The 22,607-nt window shown below is 38.7% G+C and overlaps 1 protein-coding gene across 6 annotated transcripts in view; it reads left to right on the forward strand.

Annotated features, from left to right (window-relative positions):
- Positions 1 to 22,607, forward strand: part of HUWE1 (HECT, UBA and WWE domain containing E3 ubiquitin protein ligase 1) — a 56,828-nt gene that overhangs the window by 5,436 nt on the left and 28,785 nt on the right. For 5 of the 6 annotated variants that reach the window (XM_087355828.1, XM_087355833.1, XM_087355829.1 and 2 more), the window contains exons 2-28: positions 261 to 367; positions 1,208 to 1,426; positions 2,268 to 2,507; positions 3,229 to 3,291; positions 3,955 to 4,152; positions 4,235 to 4,506; positions 4,807 to 5,092; positions 6,289 to 6,390; positions 6,478 to 7,167; positions 7,254 to 7,523; positions 8,269 to 8,523; positions 9,539 to 9,715; positions 10,085 to 10,330; positions 11,443 to 11,640; positions 12,539 to 12,724; positions 13,876 to 14,039; positions 14,512 to 14,634; positions 15,768 to 15,996; positions 16,377 to 16,499; positions 17,725 to 18,021; positions 18,445 to 18,573; positions 18,659 to 18,847; positions 19,788 to 19,925; positions 20,308 to 20,523; positions 21,225 to 21,392; positions 21,869 to 22,086; positions 22,236 to 22,476. In XM_087355828.1, coding sequence (XP_087211954.1) covers positions 323 to 367; positions 1,208 to 1,426; positions 2,268 to 2,507; positions 3,229 to 3,291; positions 3,955 to 4,152; positions 4,235 to 4,506; positions 4,807 to 5,092; positions 6,289 to 6,390; positions 6,478 to 7,167; positions 7,254 to 7,523; positions 8,269 to 8,523; positions 9,539 to 9,715; positions 10,085 to 10,330; positions 11,443 to 11,640; positions 12,539 to 12,724; positions 13,876 to 14,039; positions 14,512 to 14,634; positions 15,768 to 15,996; positions 16,377 to 16,499; positions 17,725 to 18,021; positions 18,445 to 18,573; positions 18,659 to 18,847; positions 19,788 to 19,925; positions 20,308 to 20,523; positions 21,225 to 21,392; positions 21,869 to 22,086; positions 22,236 to 22,476 — 5,682 coding nt within the window. In that variant the 5' untranslated portion in view covers positions 261 to 322. The remainder of the gene's footprint in view (positions 1 to 260; positions 368 to 1,207; positions 1,427 to 2,267; positions 2,508 to 3,228; positions 3,292 to 3,954; positions 4,153 to 4,234; positions 4,507 to 4,806; positions 5,093 to 6,288; positions 6,391 to 6,477; positions 7,168 to 7,253; positions 7,524 to 8,268; positions 8,524 to 9,538; positions 9,716 to 10,084; positions 10,331 to 11,442; positions 11,641 to 12,538; positions 12,725 to 13,875; positions 14,040 to 14,511; positions 14,635 to 15,767; positions 15,997 to 16,376; positions 16,500 to 17,724; positions 18,022 to 18,444; positions 18,574 to 18,658; positions 18,848 to 19,787; positions 19,926 to 20,307; positions 20,524 to 21,224; positions 21,393 to 21,868; positions 22,087 to 22,235; positions 22,477 to 22,607) is intronic. The other variant, XM_087355832.1, reaches the window with a different exon arrangement.

Genomic DNA, 22,607 nt, shown 5'->3' on the forward strand with positions numbered 1-22,607 from the left:
CCATTCACACACAGAAGAAGGCAATGGCAAACCACTTCTGGATCATCTGCCAAGAACGTATATGAACAGGTCCCAGTCCGAGAAAAGGATGGAAGGATCCTGTTCATATGGACCTGTCGTCAGACAGAACACTAAATAAAATATAAGAAAAATAGGCTGATATTAATGTTAATGGTGGGGTGAATGTTGTGCATTGTGCAAGGAGCCAAATGCCACTTTACCTGATCAAATGCAGTCCTATATACATTTTTTTCTTACAGACAATTCAGACACCGAAGAAGTGAAGTAAGGCTGTTGTGAATTGCATGATTATTCCTGCACAATGAAGATTGACAGGAGCCGTTTAAAGAAGAGCACTTCTGAAGTGGTAAGTTTTCTTACATTATGATTGTGGTAGACTCCAAAAACCATTCAGTATTGTTCTCCAAAAGTACTGGATATAACACATTCGTGCCTGTCAAACCCTCGTGTTCTTTTGTATGCACACCCATGTATAATGTTATTAAGGAGGAAGATTATTACTGCATACTGCAGTTTGTAGTTGAGATTTCGTGTTTGGGAGACCCTGATTTGTGGTCTACAGTGTAGTGATTTCTATTAGTCTCATTATGCAGAGAGTGTACCTTAAAGTAACCCACAAGTACTTCAGCTTAATCTCCACTCTGTGATTTATAATCGTCAAGATGCTGTCAGACATATGCAGTTGTTAAATTATTTAAATTATTATTTAAGAATTATCAGCAAGATTATGGTAAGTCTGCATATACATGCATGTTTAATTTATAATTACAGATGTTGCATCAAAGTCTGTGTCTTGGTGTTGAAGAAAGTTATATAACGTAATTAATTTGTCAGTTCACTAATATTAAGTTGATATATGCACTGCGTTGTGTAATGATACATGAATGGATCATGGTGTGTAGTTGTAGTTGATAACCTTGTATTATATACCCGAAGCATCTGAGATTATTTTTGTTTTATGAAGGAACTGAAATATTTGGTTGGATGTTACCCTTCATTAAACTTTGCTTCACTGGTTATGTGCTATATTTAGGTTTGATTCTTTGTGGGTTAGTATACGAGTTTAATCAGTTACATGGAGAATACGCTGTTTCCAAATCTCCACCAGGTAGTGTGCAGCCGTAGAAAAAATGTTTTATCTTTCGCCGGAAAAATAATTGAACAAAACTTACATATTCATTTTCAGCCAGTGGAGTGCCAAGTGCTTATAGATAAACTTAGATCCTGCTCTCATAAAGAACTTTTAGAAGTATTAAAGGTAATAGACACATGGACGTTTGGAAAGTGTGAGCTTTACCACTGGATTGATATTCTGGATATGAGCGATGCTATTCTGGAAGAGGCTGCCACCCGGGTCGAGCCCTCCAGTTGGACTCTTGCTTGTGATCTACCTCAGAATAGTGAGGTAAGTACAAATAATGTTTATCTGTAAGGTCAACCTTCCTTGGCTGGTGAGATTTTAGGTTGTTGTGGCAATGGGTATGAACATGGCTTTCTTCTGGGATGTTGGTTAATAATGATCGATGTACAGTGAGAGGAGCTCAGTGCTTCTATAATAAGGGGGATATCACCCTGATCAGTTAGTGTTTACTGGACTAGTGGTCTAGCGGTTAGAACGCTGGCCTTGTAATCCTGGGGTCTCGGGTTCGATTCCCGGCGGTGCCCGAATTTATAACTTGTGTTGGGCAAGGCCGTGGTCTAGGCAACACGGAGTTTTCCTCCGTGGCATCCCAACAATTACTCCATTCACACACAGAAGAAGGCAATGGCAAACCACTTCTGGATCATCTGCCAAGAACGTATATGAACAGGTCCCAGTCCGAGAAAAGGATGGAAGGATCCTGTTCATATGGACCTGTCGTCAGACAGAACACTGAAGAAGAAGACAGCGCTGCATCCTCTAAGACAAACATCTTCTGCCTCAGCTGCTTCTGCAACTTATACTCCCAATTATTTTTCAGCCTGGAAAAGCAGGATTTGCAAATTTAATTTATTTTGAAATTCTAGTATCTTGAGATATCATATAAACCAGTAATTTGATACATGAAAATGTTAGCTACTTTTCATGTCCTGTTTTAATGTCATCATGGAGGGGGATACAACACACTAGACAAACATCAAAATTTTCATCACTGTAATTCTCATTTTATATAATTGAAAATCTTGTTTTACTACTCTGTGGAATTTTAAATGTTTTCTGCATTCATCTGAGTGTTTTGAGAACAACTTTGTATTTGTGTTTTCAGGATAAGGAACTGTTGCTTTGGGTTCTCCATTTTACAACGCTTTTGATAGAGCATTCATTCTCTAGACATTTGTACAACTCTATGGAGCACCTGATCACACTGCTGTCATCTTGTGACATGAATGTAGTGCTGGGTGTTCTGAACTTGCTGTACATGTTCAGCAAGCGGAGCAACTTTATAACAAGGCTCAACAATGACAAAAGACAGGCCTTGCTAAGTAGACTGACACATCTGGCAGAGGTAAGATTCTGCCCCATTTCTTATACTACAAAATTAATACTGTGTACTTTTGGCTGTACATCCTTATTGGTAGCATTTTACATAAAAATATGCTGTAGAAGAAAAACCCTCTCTCCTCATTAGGGATCGAATCCCGGTTGTCCAGTCCACAGCCAGTCACTATACTGACTGAGCTATCCCAGCTGTTTCTTGTACATAGCCGAGCCAACTCTTTTCAGCCATCCATTTTCTTTACATGGTGAAGTCTTTGTTGCTCTGAATTCTTTTAACAAATTTTGGATTCCGTCTTTAAAAATTCAATTTTCGTCTCCGATTGTTTCCCCCCCAAAACTAAAAAATGTCATATCCATTGTTTGAATTTTTTTTCTTTGTAAGAGTTTATGTTTTTGCATTAAATATTAGAATTTGTTTAAAATATACCAACAACATATTGGTATTATATACAATTTGCTATGACTAAATCTCTACCCTCTTAATTGCTGATCTGATTTAATTATATTTGAAAATTTCTGCACTTAAATGATAATTGGCATTCCTTTTCCGTAGGAAAATGTATAACTGGTTCTTCAGTGCTGCCACCCTTGACCTGTACCCCCACTAAATCTGAGATATATGTGCCAATTCTTTTGCTAGCTGTCACACTGGTGACAGGAACTTTCTTTATAAAGTGTTAAAATGAGTATCGGCTTATGATCTGGACATATTTATTTTTCCATTCTAGAGTTGGGGCGGCAAGGAAAATGGATTTGGTTTAGCAGACTGCTGCAAGGACGTGTCTGTTGCGGTGAGTTTAAGAAGCAGTGAATGGTCTTATGTTTCTTAATATCAATGTTGCTTGCTGCATGGTTATTAATTTCAGTGGTGTATGTTCACAATTAGTGAAATGTGCATTTCATAAGAAATAATATTCTTGAAGCATAGAATTTTTTTATTGTCTGTGGTTAAGAACAAAAAAAGAAAGAAAGGTGTGACCTATACACCATGTAGGCACTTGGGGGGAGCGGAGGTATAGCTGCTCCTCTTCCTTAACCTCAGCACTAGAAGGGGTAAGTGGCCAGTGTCTTGCCTCATCCACGCTTTACCCCCAGGAAAGGAACCTGGTACCCATTTGATAGGAGGCTAATTTAAGGTACTGTCCTCACATTTGTCTGGAGGGACTAAGGAGAATTAGAAAAAAATTCAGTCAGGATAGCTGGTCTCTAGGCCGAGATTTGAACCTGAAACTTTCTGAATATGAAACAGGAATGTTAATCACTCAACTACGATGTTAAAATTATGGATTTGTACCTGTAGTAAATGGGGTATCATCGCCAATGAAATGTTCAAAATCGCAATGATCACATTTGGAAAACCGTATGTGTTCAATCTCGTTTCGTACCGAATTGTTTTGGCCTTTGTTAGGTAGAACGGTTTTGTGAAACAGTAATTTTTCTATTTGTGTTTGTAGCATTTTCCACCAAGTTCAACTACATTGCATTTTGAGTATTACTCAGAAGTACCAGAAAGTATGTCAGTTTCTGGTAAAGGAAAGTACTCGAATCTGATAACTAGCATCCACATAGAGAATGTGGACAAGATGAACAAAACCCCTGCAGCTATCATGAATGAACTACTTGAGCAGTACAATGTTCCTGCTGACAAACAGGTAAGGTGCACTTCTGCTATATGTATTCATAACATTATTATTCTTTATATCACATTGAATATTGTTACCATATTTGTTTCAGATGCAACTTTTTACACACATACGATTGGCTCACTGTTTCTCAAACCGTCGACTTCGCCTTCTGTGTGTTCAGGCAAGGCTTCAAGCCTTGTCTGTGCTCGTGTATTCAAATGCTCTGGCAGAGAATGCCCATGCACTTCTCTATTCAGGCATTCTGGAGGAATTGGTAGAACTGTTGGAAATGCCCATTCCTAATCTAGTGGAAATTCGAGCAGCTGCTCTACGTACTCTGACGTCAATAATTCATCTAGACCGGAATCCACACTTACCTAAGTATGTGTATCAGTGTAGTGGTTCTCATAATTTTTTGCTGAAATCCTAAATTGATCAGCAGTGGTACATCTAAGAGATACAGGTTTAATTTTTGGACACACTTCAACAAGGAAATAGAATAAAAATGTTTTCATTGTGACCGTATTGAGTATCCCACCTCCCCTGATTTGGGTCATGAAACAGTTTTAGTTTTCATGTAGAAACAGGATGATGCATACATGAATTATTAAATCGTACGACTAACTATGTGACTGCGTTTTAAGCATTTTAGTAATACATGTTTTTTTAATGCTTTTGAAGCAGGAAGCCTGGTTCAAGACTGAACATGATAATTGATGTAACAGGAGCTGGATCATACCATGGTTTCCTTCCTGCGTTAGTCCGCACTTGTATCATGACATTGACGTCTTCATACTCGGACACATGCAGCGTTCAGTTTCCCTTACCCCTTGCTACTGCCCTATTCAGTTTCCTTTATCATCTGGCCAGTTATGAAGCTGGTGGGGAAGCGCTTGTCAGCTGTGGTATGATGGAGAGTCTGCTACGAGTTATCAACTGGCCTGGGACAGAGCTGGAACACATCACAGTGAGTACTGACAGTTTATTTTCCTAGGAGCATATCTGTTCGCTGTGGAATATGTGGAAATAACATGGAGGTTGTATATGAGTGAAACTAGCAAATTACATAAAGTAGACCTGCATTGTTTATGCACTGCAGTTGTGCTAAAAAATTAAATCCGTGGCGTAACAGCTCCAGAGAGCCAAAGCCGACTAGCTGGCCTCACGTTCACATGCCTAAGCAGAGGTGAACGATCATCCAACCAGATATAGGGTGACGTGTGGTCAGCATGACGAACCTCCAGCCATTGCTAGCCTTCTTGACCGGATTACGCTACCCATTGTAGCTCCCCAATTTCCTCACGATGCTGGGTTGGCACCGGTCCCATACACTGGTCGAAAATCTCATGAGAAAATTTCTTCTCGCCCGAGACTCGAACCAGCACGCATTCCGTATCCGCGGTTCGAAGCATGATGCCTCAGACTGTGCGTCATGTCGTACGTCCTCTGCTGTTTAGCTGTCTCTCTTGCATAGGCACAGAGTGATACACAGTAACCTGTCTGTTTCAGTAGCTATGTAGGTATGATGCTATACCGATATACTTTTCATAATTTTGTTGCCTTGTGGTCAGTAACTCTGGTAGCTTCCAGTCAGGAATGCTGTCATTATCCCAGTGAACACCAAGATTGTGGTTTTATATATAATTTTTTTAATTTCTGATTGCGAAGTTCCGGTCATGTTCAAAGTCTCTGTGCCTAATAAAAAACAGAAACTAAAGTGAAACATTGCTCGACATGCAGTTTTTGGCAAAATAGAGTTTGAACGAGTTAATAATGTACTGGCTGAGCTACCCTGTTTGCTATCCAAAGTGCGGTATTTCACATAAATGTTTGTGGGTATGAAGTACAGTCATGGATTGAGAGACTACCTGTTCCCCAGAATCTGCTACCCAAGTCCTTGCATTTTATAACCTGCTGACCCATATTAAGATAAAGTTGCATTTTTATGCAGGTTGGATTCCAACATCCCATTGAGTAAACTGCAAACCCATAGTACTGCTGTTGGTTGAATCCTCACCGTCTAGTTATGTATCTGTTAAATTACATATTAGTAATCACTGTACATTACTGATACGGGTTACTGGATGTGTGACGATTGGATATAATTTGTTTCCCACTTCAACAATTTTATTTTTTGTTTACCACCTTTATGTAATGTTGCAGTTTGTGACGCGAGCTGTGAGAGTAATTGATCTCATAACAAATATTGACATGCAAGCATTCCAAATGCATGGTGGATTGACAAGTTTTATCAGTCGTCTGGAGGTGAGTTTGAAGTATGAAGTACTTCTCTTTTATGTTATTGTTTATATGATCTGTATTATTAGAGAGTAACATGTTAATATTGTGCAGGTTGAAGTGACCGTATGCCGGAAGGAACAGCCATTTGAGATAACATTCTCAAATTCTCATCCAGAAATCCAGGATCCTCATGGACAAGGTTTTGTGGCACAGGGTCTGAGCTCATCCAACAGTTCGCATAATATGGTCGTGCCTTCGGAGGAAAATGTACCAAGTGGTAGTGAACAGAGTACAGATAGTCTAAATTCAGGCACAGTGATGTCACCAATGGAAGTGATACTTACCCCTTCCCAAGAATCATCTAATTGTCGCTTAACAAGTACTCCGATGCAAGTGCCTCGGGCTTCAACATCATTCACCTATGTGTCCAATGAGAGTGCTTTGACATCACAGGTGGCAAATTGTTTGAAGTCCAGTGGTTCCCTGCCTGATTACAGTGCTGCCAGGACAGGAAAGACATGTCTGCCACAAAGGGCAGCTTTGCTCAAGTCAATGTTGAACTTCTTAAAAAAAGCCATTCAGGATCCGGCATTTTCAGACAGCATTCGTCATGTGATGGAAGGTTCACTTCCATCCTCTCTGAAACACATTATTAGTAATGCTGAATACTATGGACCTTCTTTGTTCCTGCTTGCCACAGATGTGGTAACTGTGTATGTATTCCAAGAGCCGTCCTTACTTTCTTCACTACAGGATAGTGGCCTCACTGATGTGGTCCTACAGGCTCTTCTTGTGAAGGATGTAAGTAAAGTTCATGTATGTAAGATAGTTTTTTGAGAATACTGTTTCTTTTGCGGGAAATATTCACAGAGTTGCTTTATCATCAGGTACCAGCAACACGAGAAGTATTGGGATCGCTGCCAAATGTGTTCAGTGCCCTTTGCCTGAATGCACGTGGTCTTGACTCTTTCGTGCAGTGTAGTCCATTTAACAGACTGTTCAAAGTCCTCCTGTCACCCGTGTACCTGGCTGCGATGAGGCGTCGGCGAAGCTCTGACCCGATGGGTGACACGGCTTCTAACCTTGGCAATGCAATGGATGAATTGATGAGACATCAGCCAAGCCTGAAAGTGGATGCAATGTATGCAATAATAAAGGTGTGTATTGTGAATGCCCTACTTGTTATTAATCATTTTCCACCATTAATTGTGGACCCACACCATACAGTGCATAATTATTTCCTGTAAGTACCATTGAGTAACGGATTAATCCCAGCTTATTAGCAACAGAAACTCATAAGATATCCGTCTTCTGGGTTATTGCGCTGTGTAGTCTGGTCGATGTTAACCAACGTTTCAGAGGTCATACTGCCTCTGTCATCAGGGCGATCGCCCTGATGACGGAGGCAGTATGACCTCTGAAACGTTGGTTAACATCGACCAGACTACACAGCGCAATAACCCAGAAGACGGATATCTTGATTTATGTTGTTGCAGCTGTACCACATAATTTATGAAGACTTGAACCTGAAAGTTGTTGCATTTTGACAAGGTCTTGAAGCTGAAACATTTGTGCTGACGACATCTTGCCATGTCTAAGGTTCTGTATGCATTAAAGTTTGTGAATTTTTTTTTAATAAATTTAGATTCTGTGTAATGTTTAAACGGGGAAATACTTCATGCAGCATCCAGTACTGTGTTGAAGTAGGCCAGAAGTGCTTCATCACCATTCCTTTCCAGCTCAGTGACAGTCATCTTGTTTTTTGCCAGTTGTGCAGAGCACACACACAAAATACAACCTGTTTTTACTGCATTGGATCCAAACGTGCCCCTTGTGGTCTGTATCTACAATTTTGAAGTCTGCGTACAACTGCTATGTTGAAAGGTAATTTTTTTATTTCAGTTGCTGGAAGAATTGTGTGTTCTTGGCCGTGACCCAAAGTATATTTGTTGGAGAGCACAAAATAAGATGGATGTAACTCCTGCCCCTGCTCCACGCCCTAGTGGAAACAATGAAGGCGGCAGCAGTGATGAAGAAGACGAGGATGAGGAAGAAGCTTCTACTTCTTCACACCCGCAGCGGGAGGATGCTGCTTCAGATTCGTCTGCTTTGCATGAGAAGACACCCATTGCTCTGATAGACTATATTTTGAATGTGGTAAGTTTCCTATTTTGTATGGGTGCATGTGCTGTTCTGAACAAATATACTTGGGTTAATTTGCAAGTTCGTGGCATAAAATTTGGTATTTCTAATTCTCTTGTTTTGACACATTTTCATTAATTTAAAAACTTCTGGTACCGTAAAAATTTAGTTCTGTTATTTGCACAAATCGCATGATAAGAATGCAATATTGGCTGGTCGTGTTTGCCCAGCTGACTGAGTTTTGTTGGCTCAGGCTAGGTTGGGTTATGCTAGTACAGGTTAGGTGAGATAGTATTTGTTAATGTTAATTTGGGTTCAGTTACGTTGTCAGGTTACTTTATGTTATTTTGTGACAGGTTTGGGTGTTTTAGTTTCAGGTAAGAAATGTTAGGTTAAGATAAATGGTGATTTGAAATTTGAATCTTGGAATTTTAAATATGGAAATTGTGAATTTTATTTTAGGAATTTGAAATTGCAAAAACCTTTGAGACCTTTAAAATGTTGAAAAATTTCAAATTGTGAAAGGCTGTGGAGTTTTAAATGTTAGTTTGTTTGGAATTTTGTGTATTTTTTATTCTTGCATTTTGAAATGTTTCCCCTCCCCTCTTGTGGGTTTTACTTCCACACCTACAAATCTCTTCTCTGCTGCTCTGCAGAGGCTATTTCTACTGTTAATTTTTATTAAAATGCTTTAACATTGGTATAAGAATTACAATAATTCCAATAAATTTTAATCCTCTTCTTAGTGTTTAATGCATTTGTGTTGTTACTACACAACATATAAAGTAGTGTGTTAACAGTATTGTGCTTGTACTGAATGCAAACTGCAGAAGGTTAAATGACACGTACTGGCGCATGTATTTCTATTGAATTCTTACAGTGGATTAGATGTTTTTGTGGATAATTTTTATACCCATACTATTGTTTAAACCGTAAAAAGTGAAATGGGTTATAGTATGATAAATTTTCTGAGAATAAATTATGTTATTCTTTAATGAATGAAAACCATGAAATGTTTTCTTCCTTTCAGATGAAATTTGTGGATGCAATCCTGAGTAATAATTCAACAGATGACCATTGTCGGGAATTTGTTGCTCAAAATGGACTGGTTCCACTGTTGTCTATTCTTGGACTACCAAATCTGCCTGTTGATTATCCTGTCGCAACTGCTGCGCAAGCTGTTGCATCTGTTTGCAAGTCAATTCTGGTGAGATGAGGCTTAGTGCTGATATGCAAATTCACGGATACGTAAATGTGGTATTTCTTTTGTTTACTGGAAAATAGTGTTACAGTGACATTAAATGAACTAAATGAGAACAGGTTGTTGACCTGTTGTGTCTACTGTAATAGCACAAGTAATTTTATGGTGCTAACAAATTGTAAGGTGCGTATTGGCGCTGTCTTATCTTTGGTTTACTTGTGCTAACGACGTTGATACCCTGAGGTATCTCATAGTTACAACTAAGGAGGATATTGATCTCTGAAATTGTAATATTAGATATTTTATAATTTAAAGTTATCTCTGTTGCCTTTCCACTGAAGAAGAAGCTGATTTGTTCTGTGCTGTGCGTTTCAGAACCTTGCACACGAGCCTCGGGTATTGAGGGAAGGACTTCATCAACTGAGCAAAGTACTTGAGCAGCTACAGCCTCTTCACAGCCCTGTAAAGGCTCCTGGCAGCTCAGTCTTGTTACATGAACTAGCATCTGCTCCTAATCTTGATTCAGCATTCACATCGGCTGCTGCTACTCCCCTCCTCCATGCAATGGGTGCAGCTCATGGCTACGTTATTATGTTCGTCCATGTATGTCGTACAGGGCAGGTTAGTTCGCCTTTGTTGAAGTGAAATTATTATACCAGTATTAATGAAGGTAAAATAAAGTTCTTTCCATCATACTTAAAATTCAAAAGTGTTTCCATTCCATGGTTTTATGTGAACAGATGTAATCTTGTCTACACAGATCTAGGACTTGACTTTAGAAGAAGGAAAGGTAAGCAAAGTTGCAATTATAAACCACATGAAATTTAAATGAATTTTTCCTCGTGTACCAGTCAGATTTTAAAGACTTCATTGTGCCACTTATGATGCTCACGCTGCACATACTTTCACTATTCGTTTGCTGGTCTAGCAAAAGTGCAGTTTTGAGTATAGTATTTTCGTGATGTCTGTGGGTGACCACTGTTAAAATGAGAGAGAAAACAGGCTTAAGAAGAGAGACCTCAAACTTCCTGGTATTATTCATCAGAATAGGATTGTTTTATGTGACAAACAGATTTATCATACAGGAATATGGGGTTTAAATCTCCATTCTGCAAGCTGGACTTCAACTTTGGGGTTAATGGTGTGGTGACAAGCTAGTGCAAAGCGTGCCCAACCGAACTGCGCATAAGCCGTATGGCATGGCCAATAAATGGAACTGCTCATGTTCATTAGCCTGAGGATAATGTTTTCAGAATGCAGTGTACATTTCTCTAATTTCTTAGATGATCAAGTCAGAGTATTGGTTTGTGTTATAGTAAATTATGCAGGGAAACTTGTGTGCACATTGCACGAAAGAGGTACTGTTGAGTGATCTGAAGCTTTCATGGCTGCCATCTTCACCATGATCCTCAGGTCACTGAATTTCATTACCTTGAGGGTGGAGATTGTTCTCGAAACATTGGTGTTTTCTCCATTAAACCACCTGACACGGCTGGTAGCCCAAGAACGATTTATTGTAGGTACTGTTTAGGCTTTGTACAAAATTATAATTATGTGAGAATAAAATGCGTTAAATTTATTTGCAATTCTTTATCCAAAAATCTGCCATATCAAGGATTTTTTTTTGAATTTGGGTAGATATTACCTTAAGCTGCAAAGTGGCTGGATGTTATTAAATGTGTTATCCTATGATGCTTGTTTAAAGAGTGAAATACTTTGGGGGTTAATTTCAGAGTGATATTCGCTCACTGTCCATAACACACTGGGGCTCAGAGTTGGGGCTCAGTGTGCTTAATGGTTTGGCTGAGTTGTATACATCATTAGTCTGGGAGAGCACCCTCCTGCTGGCGCTCTGCAGTGATGATATCATTCCTCCGGGCTGCAAGTTTGGCAGAGAGGATATGGAAAAACTCTTCCCATCAGAAATTAGGGTGAGATTTTTATCTGTAGGAGGTTCTTTATGCTTTTTATTTTGAACCTCATTTGAAGAGAATAATGATGTAATGTAATTTAGTGGTAATAAAATTGTGTGGTCTTCGAGAAAATTTTGCCTGGGCCCTGAAGGGATTGTTTCCAAAATATTGAAGATAAATGTTAAATACAGGTAAACCTTGATTTACACCGGGGATGCATTCCTGGATGAACCGGCGTAAATGGAATCGGCGTAAATTGAAACTCTTTTTATAATGTAAATCAATGGGAAGTCAATGACATGCATTCCCGGCACCCAAACGTTGATGACTTAAGTTCCTCAAAAATTGACTTCGCCTTATCCGTGGTAGCAATTTCAGTCAAGGAAATGTTTTTTCGATTCATGTCATCCACCAACAGCAACAGTAATTTATTCATTCTTTCTAAAAGTTTACTTCTGCTATAACTCACTTGTGTTGCACTTACTCTCGTAGCCTGTTGCATTGACTGTTTTATTTTATACGAATTTTTCATTGTGGTAGTCACAGTGGAAGGAGGCAACTTCATACTTCTGCACACATTACGACGGGTATCACCACCTTCTATTCTATGAATTGCGTCCAACTTCTAACGCAATAGACCTACGCAACTTTTTAGCAACACATTCACTTCTCTTACCAGACATGGTGGCTCTTCTACAATTTATAAATATAAAACAGTTGCTACTTCAGAATAGTGGTCGAACAACACAAACAGCATATTCAATGTAATAGTAAAATATTTTTTTTCTCTTTTTGACTCGCTGGTTTCCAAAGCGGCGTTATTCTGAATCGGCGCAAATCGAAGTTTCTGTACCATGTTAGTTGTTTCCAGTACGATTGTTTCCTTCACTAAGTTTAATGAACTTCTGTGATACAGGGAGACTCACATCCATCATACAGTGCCATGGATGCCTCAAGTTCAGAGACCGCAATGGAGGTGGACTCTGAGGCCAGTAATCGCACTCTTCCTACAGCTTTGCAGTTGAAGTATATCAAGCCTTTATTGGGAGCCTCGTCAAGGCTGGGACGGGCCTTGGCAGAATTATTTGGGTTGCTAGTTAAGGTGAGATAACATGCAGTGTCCTCATCTGCCACCTCCAGTCCTGGTATTTGTCCTAGTTAGACTGTTTACGGGTGTTAAAAACAGAATCTCCATCTGTTCTAAGTTAATATTTAGTTTTTAATATATTCTTTTATGTTTATCTTTTAAGTGACATGCATATGAGAAACTTCACCTGTTGCTTTAAGCATTATACCTATCATATAAAATATGTTGTGGATAAAATATATAATTATTATTTAATTTCAGCTTATAATCTTCTGTTATCAGGCCTTAAAATCATATTCATTTGATAATACAGGTCTGCATTGCTAGAAATTGTCTGTAGCCAGGGAGTAATGATTGTTCGAAAATTTTGCTTAATGATGTATATGATTTTGGCATACTTTATAGTTTTTATATTGGCACCTTTTTCTTCCTTACAACGTAGATTTTGTTATAGGTACTGAAAGTATAAACTCATTTCACTCTTTTGTTATTAATGGTAAGGTTCTAGGAACTGGATCATGGTGGTACTGAATTTTTTTTTGTGGCACATTTTATTTTCTGCGTTCTAGACTTTTTTATGATCCATGTTTGAAAAGTTGTGAAGTCTGTAAACTGCACTTCCAGTTCTGCTGTTTATATCACAGAAAAGTGTGTAATATGCATACCTTTTTTTACTTGAATATAAGACAACCTTTTAAAATTTTTAGAAAAACATTTATTTGGAATGTTGTGAGGAGAATTGTTGAAATTGTAAACCAAATATTGTAATGTTTGATCTTGATTCTGAGTGACTTCGTTTGTAATGACACGTATCAGTGGTAATATGCCTTTGAGATTTGTATATATACAGGTGATTTATTATTTTGTATTTTGTTCATAATTAATTGCTTAGTTAAGGAACAAATTATATGATGGAAGCTGAATAATGTGGTTTAACCCTTTGAGAAGTGACATTTAAATGACTAGGAACTGGTCAAGTGAATTCTTTTCCTGTCATAATAAAATCCAGTTAAGTAATTTCACTTTTGGAAATATAACAAAGAGAGGTACAGACTGAGAACTCTGTGTAAAGTAAGTGAAGCTGTCCCACTGTATGCCATGTGCATTGATGCATGTCTGCTTTTCGTACTGAAATGTGTTTCTGGTATGGGCGGCTTTGCTTGTAGCTTTGTGTTGGGTCACCAATCCGAGCACGAAGAGGTCAGCAAGTACCGAATCCTCCAGCCCTTCCAACACCAGCGGCACGGGCAGTAGCCACTGCTCTGAACGTCTTGTTAGCTAATGGCCTTAACTGGACCAGGCTGCCCCACACAACAATTCCAAAGTTCAAGTAAGTGTGTCCTGGATGTACATGGAAGTTACTCTTAAGTTATCACACTTGGAAATTTGATTGCATGTATTAAGGAAGCTGTGCTATTAAATATTGTATGAGTATGTGTTCTGAAAATGTGGGATGGCAATTGGAATAATCCTACATTTCTTTTGACTGTGAATTGGCAAGTTTGTTACGAAGTTTGAGTAATGCAGGTGAATGCGCTGCGTCATACACATTCCACAGCGGGCCACATGAACTCCATATTGGCACCAGGAGATTTGTAGTTGCAAAAAGTAGGATAAAGAAAATTATGATTTCCATCTCTCGTAGCGTACCAAACACTTACAGATAATCTTAAAAATTAGTCTGCAGTGCAGTGAAGTAGATGGACATGCAACCAGATATTTTGGTATGTTTGAGTGGTTGAGATGGATTGTGTGATTTGGCGGAATATTTCCTTTACATCGGCTACCTTTGTTTATCACAGGTTAACATTCCTGATTTGCTCTGTTGGATTTACATCTCCCATGCTGTTTGATGAGAAGAAGTATCCATATCATTTAATGTTGCAGAAGTTTGTTCATTTAAGAGGTCAGCATGCCTTTTTTGAGTAAGTATTATGAAGTGGTTGGGTAGTATGATTGTTTTTGTTGTTCGCTCTGCTCTGTTTTGTTGGGTATTCTTTGAAGTACACAATAACTTATGTAATAAATTATTCCCACAAAATAAAATATCACTAGTACCGGTAACCGTAAAGACAGTTTAAATTTCCGATAAGAAAATGTACAAGCCCAGCATCCTAACTTATAAGCTGTGTTGCGTTTTATTGGTGGATTGTAAGTATCTTTCCCAAACATAACGTAAATATAAGTTTAAGGTTTAAATGCGTCATGTTTGTGTTTTATAATTAAAATATATAATAAAATTCAGGTCAATACACAAACTTTATTTAGATGTTAAAATTTAAAATTTGCGCCATTCATCGCTACAACGATGTTACAATAGAGCGCTTTCTTCACTTCGCATCGAAACATGTAGTGAAGAAAGCGCTCTATTGTAACATCGTTGTAGCGATGAATGGCGCAAATTTTAAATTTTAACATCTAAATAAAGTTTGTGTATTGACCTGAATTTTATTATATATTTTAAATATTTTAATAACTTAAATAGTATTTTTAGAATTTTAAGTGTGGGCATTAATGTAATGTTAATTAAATAAATGGTGTGGGCATCGAAGTGACCTTTGCACTACAACCACTAGCTGATCTTTTGTGCTTCCCCGTTCTTCTGATCTGCCAGTAACCCTGCCTGCAACAGACCACAGTATCCTACTTCATGAGATCTCATGATAATTGCCCGGCTTTAGGAAATGCCTTAACAAATGGTGAAATAATGAAAAGTTCTAATATCCGCGGTAAGAAAGAAGGCTTGTTGAATTCTGCCTGCTGTTCCATGTTTTTTAAGCTTTTAAACAGGAATGTATGCAGACAAGAATGTGTTAAAATTACGAGACATAACATCAATGTACCGCCATCCTTTTTCCTAAAAAAATATTACATTGGAAGATGAATGTATTTGAAACAGTATTGTCAGGGAAACATTTGGTTCTGAGAGGTATAAAGAAAGAGCCATTCAGAATAATGCATTGCAAGGAATGTCATGATTTATCATTGAGGTTAGGATGTGCTTGGTTTGGGGAGATGAAGAATTTTGGTGAAAAACCCTTGGTTTCTTTGATACCAGTACATTCCATTGGGCTCTGTCAAATGGTTTGACCCTGAATGTTGAGGAGGGTCTTGAACATCCAGACTTGATTGATGGTACTGGTGAATTCCTTGATGCTTGGTTGATGCTCCTTGAAAAGATGGTCAATCCAAAGGCGATCCTTGACTCACCGCACACTATCACAATGAAGCATGGTGCGATCAACAAGCCTTTCGATCCACTGAAGTACCTCATGACAATTCATAAAGTAAGTACATTATACATTTATTATTTTTTATTTAGTGTTCTGTCTGACGACAGGTCCATATGAACAGGATCCTTCCATCCTTTTCTCGGACTGGGACCTGTTCATATACGTTCTTGGCAGATGATCAGAAGTGGTTTGCCATTGCCTTCTTCTGTGTGTGAGTGGAGTAATTGTTGGGATGGCACGGAGAAACCGGGGAGGCCCCCGGAGGAAAACTCCACGGCCTTACCCAACACATTATCACTCCCAGTTAATGTAGGAATTTCATAGACTTACATTTATAAGTTGCCATTTTTGTGTTTAAGTCATGATTCCTTTGTAAATAGTATGGAGAAAAAAGAACACCAAACAAAGAACTGGAAAATTATGTTCATTTTCAGCTTGCCTTTGATGCAGTGATGTTGATATGGGGCAGGAAGCCATTGAAATCATATGGAGCACGTATGTCAGAGTCAATGCTGGCCATCTTGCGGCACATTCTTCGTGGGGAGAAAGTCATAGCTGTGAGTGAATATCTTTTGTTCTACATGTGCTTGAGGTAATGACGTGGGCCATGTTTCTCTTGTGCTTTCTATGAGCAAATCCAGATGTTCACAGTATAGAGACCATGGACCAGATATCCACTGACATATGGTGTAGTCAGTGTCAGATTATTTTAAATTGCAAAACTTTACTTAGGCGTAGAATTCCGATTGAGAAGGATTGTCAAATATAACATTTTGTTGTTATGAATTTTCTCCTATATTTGTGTGTTGATGGGACCATTACTTTGTATTTAATTTTTTGCTACATACAGTGGACATATTACCTCTCTTGGAGTAGGAGTGACATTTTAAGATACAGTGGTGTTCAATGAAATGACAGCTTCCGAGTCTAAAGAGAACAAAAGATGACTCTTACATGAGATGCCAGGTGCTTAAAGAGCACCATTATTGCTGTTGTATCAGATTTGAGGTTTTTACTGCATTATTAGTTCAGATTGTTGTCCTGTGGGTTGTTATACTGTGCAGTCCTGTAGGCAGATACCAGAATTTTGTAGGAAGGTGGAGACAGCTTGTCCTTCAGACTGTTGGTGTCTGTCTACGATATTACGCAGTGTAACTGCGCATAAGACCATAGACTGAATTATTTTAATCTTGAAGATTGCTCTCTTCTGGATTGTTGTACCCTGTGGTCTGGTTGATGTCCACTATCATCAGGGTGCCCTGATGACGGAGGCAGCATGGACCTATGAAACGTTAGTAGACATCAACCAGACTACAAGGCAAAACATCCAGAAGACAGCAAGAAATCTTCAGACTCACCGCTATGAAAACCTCAAATCCTGCATATTTTATTCTTCAGTGTGTTGAACATGATTAGTTTTTTATTCAGAAGTAGAGAGATGATGTTGTGATTAAAGGTATGTTATCAGTGCAGCAGAAAATAATAACTGTTTGTTATCACTAATGCAACTTGTATTGCAGTATTAATTTAACTTCACTTTTATATTTTGATATGGTTATATGGTATATTTGTAATTATAAATGCTTGGTTGTAGTTTTTGTTTGCAGATGTTTTTGTTTTTTAATATTATTTAGTGCTGCTGATGCAACTTTTTTTTTATTTACCCCTGTTCACAATATTCTGTTCTTTCCCTCTCGCTATGCATATTTTAACTTTGTCATTGGTAATAAGTTTTGTGACTTAAATCACATGCAGAATTTTTGCAAGATTATCGATTTACAGGAACGACTTGGCAAAGAGAAAGAGATTGCTCTTATGGTTCATGGAGGAGCGGAAGGCAGCAGCAACAGTTCCAATAACAGCAGCTCATGCGCTGGCCCTACCACCGTCACACCTGCCCAGCGTCGGCCACGCAGTGACAGTTCTGAACCCGATGTGAATGGGGAGTGGCTCCTGCAGCTCATGGACATGGGTTTCAGTAGAGAGCACTGTGTGGAGGCTCTGCTCCATACACCTAATGTTGAGCAAGCCACTGACTATTTGTTGAGCAATCCATCACCTTTTGTTTGTACAACACAGGTACTTGTGACACCATGTTTGTTTTAGTTGTATCACAATAGTTATGGCCCTGTGGGATCAATCGTTACCTTCAGAATTATGTTTTATGGGTTTATTTGCTTATTGTGAAATTTTAAAATTTCAGGTTTACTGTTTTCATAGAGATAACACCTGATTGCATAGTCATTTGGTTTTATCAGTGGTGCTCAGACGGAAAGAGTAAAGTGAGATTTCAGGTTGTCATGATGATCGGTATTTCCACGGCTGTCTTCTGGGTTGTTGCACCGTGTGGTCTCATAGATATTAACCAACATTTCAAAGGAACTTGCTTCTTCATGTCATTGATGACAGAGACAATAAACTCTTTAGAAACATACATAGGGCATAGATAAAAGCAGTTTGTGTACAGTGATATCAAAATCTCTGTACTCCACTCATTTGCAGACTGTGTCCATGGAACTTGACTTAACTGAGGAGGACCAAATGCTACGAGCCATAGCTATGTCTTTGGGAGAGAAAATAATGGCTGACTGTGACCGCAAGGATGCCACAAAGCACAAGCAAGTGAAAGAGGTGTGTTCTGCGGTGTTGTGTTTCAGCATTGTCCGTCATATATATGTGTGAAAATTTTAACATTGTCTGTAACTCTCTGCCTTAGGAATTTGAAACACAGGTTCTCAGCAAGGAGGCCATTGACAAATTCACCATGACTGCTTTAGCAGCTTGCCTAAACCTTATTGACACCCTGCCGGACACAGTGTATCGAGTGTGTGACCTGCTCATCGCTATCACAAAACGCAACGGCGAGGTGTGGCGTGATGAAATGTTGGATACCCTAGTAGCAGATGTAAGTTGCTTTTCATTTAATGTAGGATATTATCGAATCAAAATTGGACTTTAGTTTTTTTGCTTTAATTGCATGCAGTTTTGGAGAGAGTGAATTTGAATGTTAGCACGAGTAATGTTGAGACGATATCAGGGTACAGGATTTAATTCAATTTCTGATGGAAATTCATTACTGCGCCTGTGTTTTGAAATACTGTTCGAGTTTTGTTGATGTATTGTTAGTTTTTCTACCGTCTTCCACACCAGAGGTGCACCCCTTGTTGGCTGCCTGCAACTGTGTATTGAGTCTGCTTGCACTATCTGGAGTCCATCTCTATCCACAACATAACATATTTGGGGTTGAGAGTAACAAATGTAAATTACTTTTACATTTAAGTTAAAAGTAGATCAGACTTAGTGATTACCTGCTGCCGTTCAGCTTGGATTCTTGCCTCTTCCCATCCGCTAAAAATGTGAAGATTGAAATATAAAAAACTGTTATTTTACATGGTGGTTTGTATGGTCTTGAAACTTCATTTCTTACAGTAAAGGAAGAAAGTTTAGGGGTGTCTGGGGAGCTGAGGAGAATATTTGAACTTAAGAGGTCAGAAGTAACAGGAGGCTAGGGAAAATTTCATATCAAGGAAGTTCTTAATTTGCCAGATGTTACGAAGATCAGATCGAGGCAAATGAGATGGGCAGGCAGCGCAAATTAGGAAATGAGAAATACATACTAGGTATCTGCAGGGTCTTTAGTTACTGAACAATATTAACTAATGTGTGGATCAAGATGATATGTGGAAACTGATTGTCTGTCAGGTTATGTCGAACATTTGGCAAATAGGAAAGAATGAACAAGTTGATGACTGGTCTAGGTTTTAAAATTGTCAACTAATGTTTAGGCATTACAGTAATTATTGAAAGTTCTTTATTTAATTATCAGTGTATATAATATATTTCAGATTTCTGACAAAGCCAAATACCTGTTGGAAATTATGCGGACAGGAGAGAGCCCCAGCCAGATCGTGTCTGAGTTGATGAATTCAAATGCTGCTCTGAAAATTACAGGGCGAATTCATCTGTTCACTTTGCTGTTTGAGGTAGGGAAGAAGCACTTTGCTCCTGGTTCAGGGTTCTCTATGAATGCATCATACCTGACCATTTACATTTGTATATTATGATTGTAGAAACTTTCGAGACAAGGTTACTTCAATGTGATTCATGAGTTTGTACAATTTGTGTATTATTCTTTGAGTACCATTGGTATTCTTCTTTTCCACATGCTTTCTTTGCACGTTGTGCGTGAGATGAATACATACATGAAAGTGATTTACTGACCCTTACTGTGGATAAGTTTTCATCTACCAAATTTTGAGCCACATTTTCTGTCAACTGATTTTTTCTGTTGTTGAAATAATTTTCAGAATGCTTTGCCATATGCGTGCTGTACTTTGTAAATATGGACTTTTGTTCTGGACCCAGGGTCCTGTCTTTCAGGAGATGCGTGTGCCTTGTGCTCAAGTCGTGCAAAGGTCCCATATTCTGCCGTCACTTGTCCAGCTCTTGGTACAGGGCCAGGAAGCCCTCACAGCTTGTGGTGAGGTTGTGACACCCAAGTGGCTTGCACCCCTCTTGCTACTCATCGACTTGCTTGAGAAAGTGGCGATGTGCACGCAAAGGCGAGACAGAATGTACAAGGTGAGTGTTTTAAAATTACTTACATAAGAGTGTTTATTCTACCAGAAAGTCCCTAGAATTGGACATATCTTTCTCTTAACCTTTTGTGGGACACTGGCATATTGACATTTTAACATACTTAAAAATATGGCAACTTTAGCAGATTACCCGAGTCTCATTGGGTATTGTTCGGAGAAGAGAAAGCCATTGTATATTGAAGAATGGGCTACTGATTCCAGTGATGGTATAGTTTCAAGCCAGCCACACTAATAAATGTGAAGAGAGGAGGAAGGATTAGCTGGAACATGGCACAACATCTCTATGTTTCAGTAATGCCAGAAGCAAATAGGAGTTTTAAATTGTATTTCTCTTTGATACCACAGAACTTGGCAGATATATTTCAGTTGCAGCAACTTTTGCTTGCTTTGTGTTAGGTTGTGAAAACTCCTGTTCTTTCCTTGTAATTGTCATCGGAGAATTAAACAGTTTTGTTCCTATTATTTATATATTGCCAGTAGTAAGATTAATCCTAGAAGTCTGTGATCATGATTAATATTTTAGTAAAGTGAAACTTTTAATGTACTTATAAAAGAAATTAAATTCATTATTTCTTATTCGTGTATATTCTTCCAGTAATAATACCATTAAATACTCTTTATGTAAAATAATTTATATTTTACTTTAAATAAGCTGGATTAGTAATTAATAATATCGATTCACAGGTTACAAATCGCATCTGGAGGTGGTTTGATTTGACATCTGGCAAGTGGACCACTTACTCATCTAGCAACAACAAGCTAATCAATGATGCGTACTGGAATGGTGACAGCATGGTGCGGGTCACCTGTGGCCGCAGGAGATACATGATTCAATTTGGAGCCATGAGCCAGGTATCGGTGATTTCTCTGAGTGATGCACAAGTTTCATGCATTTAAACACCCTGGTTTAATATATAAGTATCGCTGTGCTTACATTTTGAATCTGCACCTGTAACTGTTTCATGTGAATTGGTGAGGTCACAGCAGAGCTTGCTTTATTGAATATTGGGTGCTTGGATCTTTCAAAAATGCAACTTTTCTTAATGTAATTTTTGTGAAGAAATGGAATCACATGCCAGTCATGCAAAATGACTTGGTAGTCATGAATGATTTTGGTACTGATAGAGTTTACATTAAAACTACCAGCTTGTTGCGTAAATGCTTTCTAACTTTTTTTGGAAATACTTTTCTGTAAAACTATTGTAGCTGGGGTATGCTGAGAGGTTGTCTCCAAATTTTGTGGAGTGTTGGGCTTATTTTATGAAAGGAAGTTGAAAAAATTTACTGGGTTAGGTGACATGCAGTCAGTCTCAATGTCTTACTTGTAGGTGAATGAGGAGACTGCAAACCGCCGACCTGTTACAATGTCGTTACTAGAACGAGAGAGAGCAGAAGGTAGGGATCATGCCCCTAAAGATAAGAACTATGAAAAGGAAAAGGTTGAGAAGATGGAAGTTGAAGATCCAAGTGGGTCAGAAGAAAGAGAGAGAAAGAGGAATGTTGTAGTTCAAGGACTGGAAAGGTGTGACACATCAGTTATTGTCAGGTAAGTGCTTAATTTGGCTCTTCTCTGAGTGACACCGTACAATAAGACTTTTATGATTTAAAATTGTTGTTCTAATGAATACGTTCGTGTTTAAGATTAAGTGTACTGCAGCTTGTTTTAAGTTGCTTTCTCTTCCCCCACTCCCTCAGAGCTTGTGTGGGACTGTTGGCCATTCCTGTGGATCGAGACACACTTCATGCAGTAATGAGGGTTTGTCTTCGGTTGACGCGCAACTTTGAAAATGCAATGATATTTGGTGGATTGGGTGGTGTGCGGCTGCTTCTGAACTTGACTCAGGCCTCGTCATTCACCGGGTTCCTCAGTCTCTCCACACTGTTGATTCGTCATGTAATGGAAGAGCCACGCACTCTGCGTCATGCGATGGAGAAGGTTAGTTTCTTTGTATTGTGTGTAATGTAAGACTTGTTTTAAGTGGGTATGAGGAATTGGGGTGGTGCTTGATTTATGGATGCAGTGTGTACCATGGTTGCAAATCGTACGTCAGGAGCAAAAATTGTTTC

This window comes from Zootermopsis nevadensis, unplaced genomic scaffold (assembly GCF_977971745.1).
Source record: "Zootermopsis nevadensis isolate Lab colony 2312 unplaced genomic scaffold, Znev_1.0 Znev_ptg000025l, whole genome shotgun sequence".
Taxonomy (NCBI): domain Eukaryota; kingdom Metazoa; phylum Arthropoda; class Insecta; order Blattodea; family Termopsidae; genus Zootermopsis; species Zootermopsis nevadensis.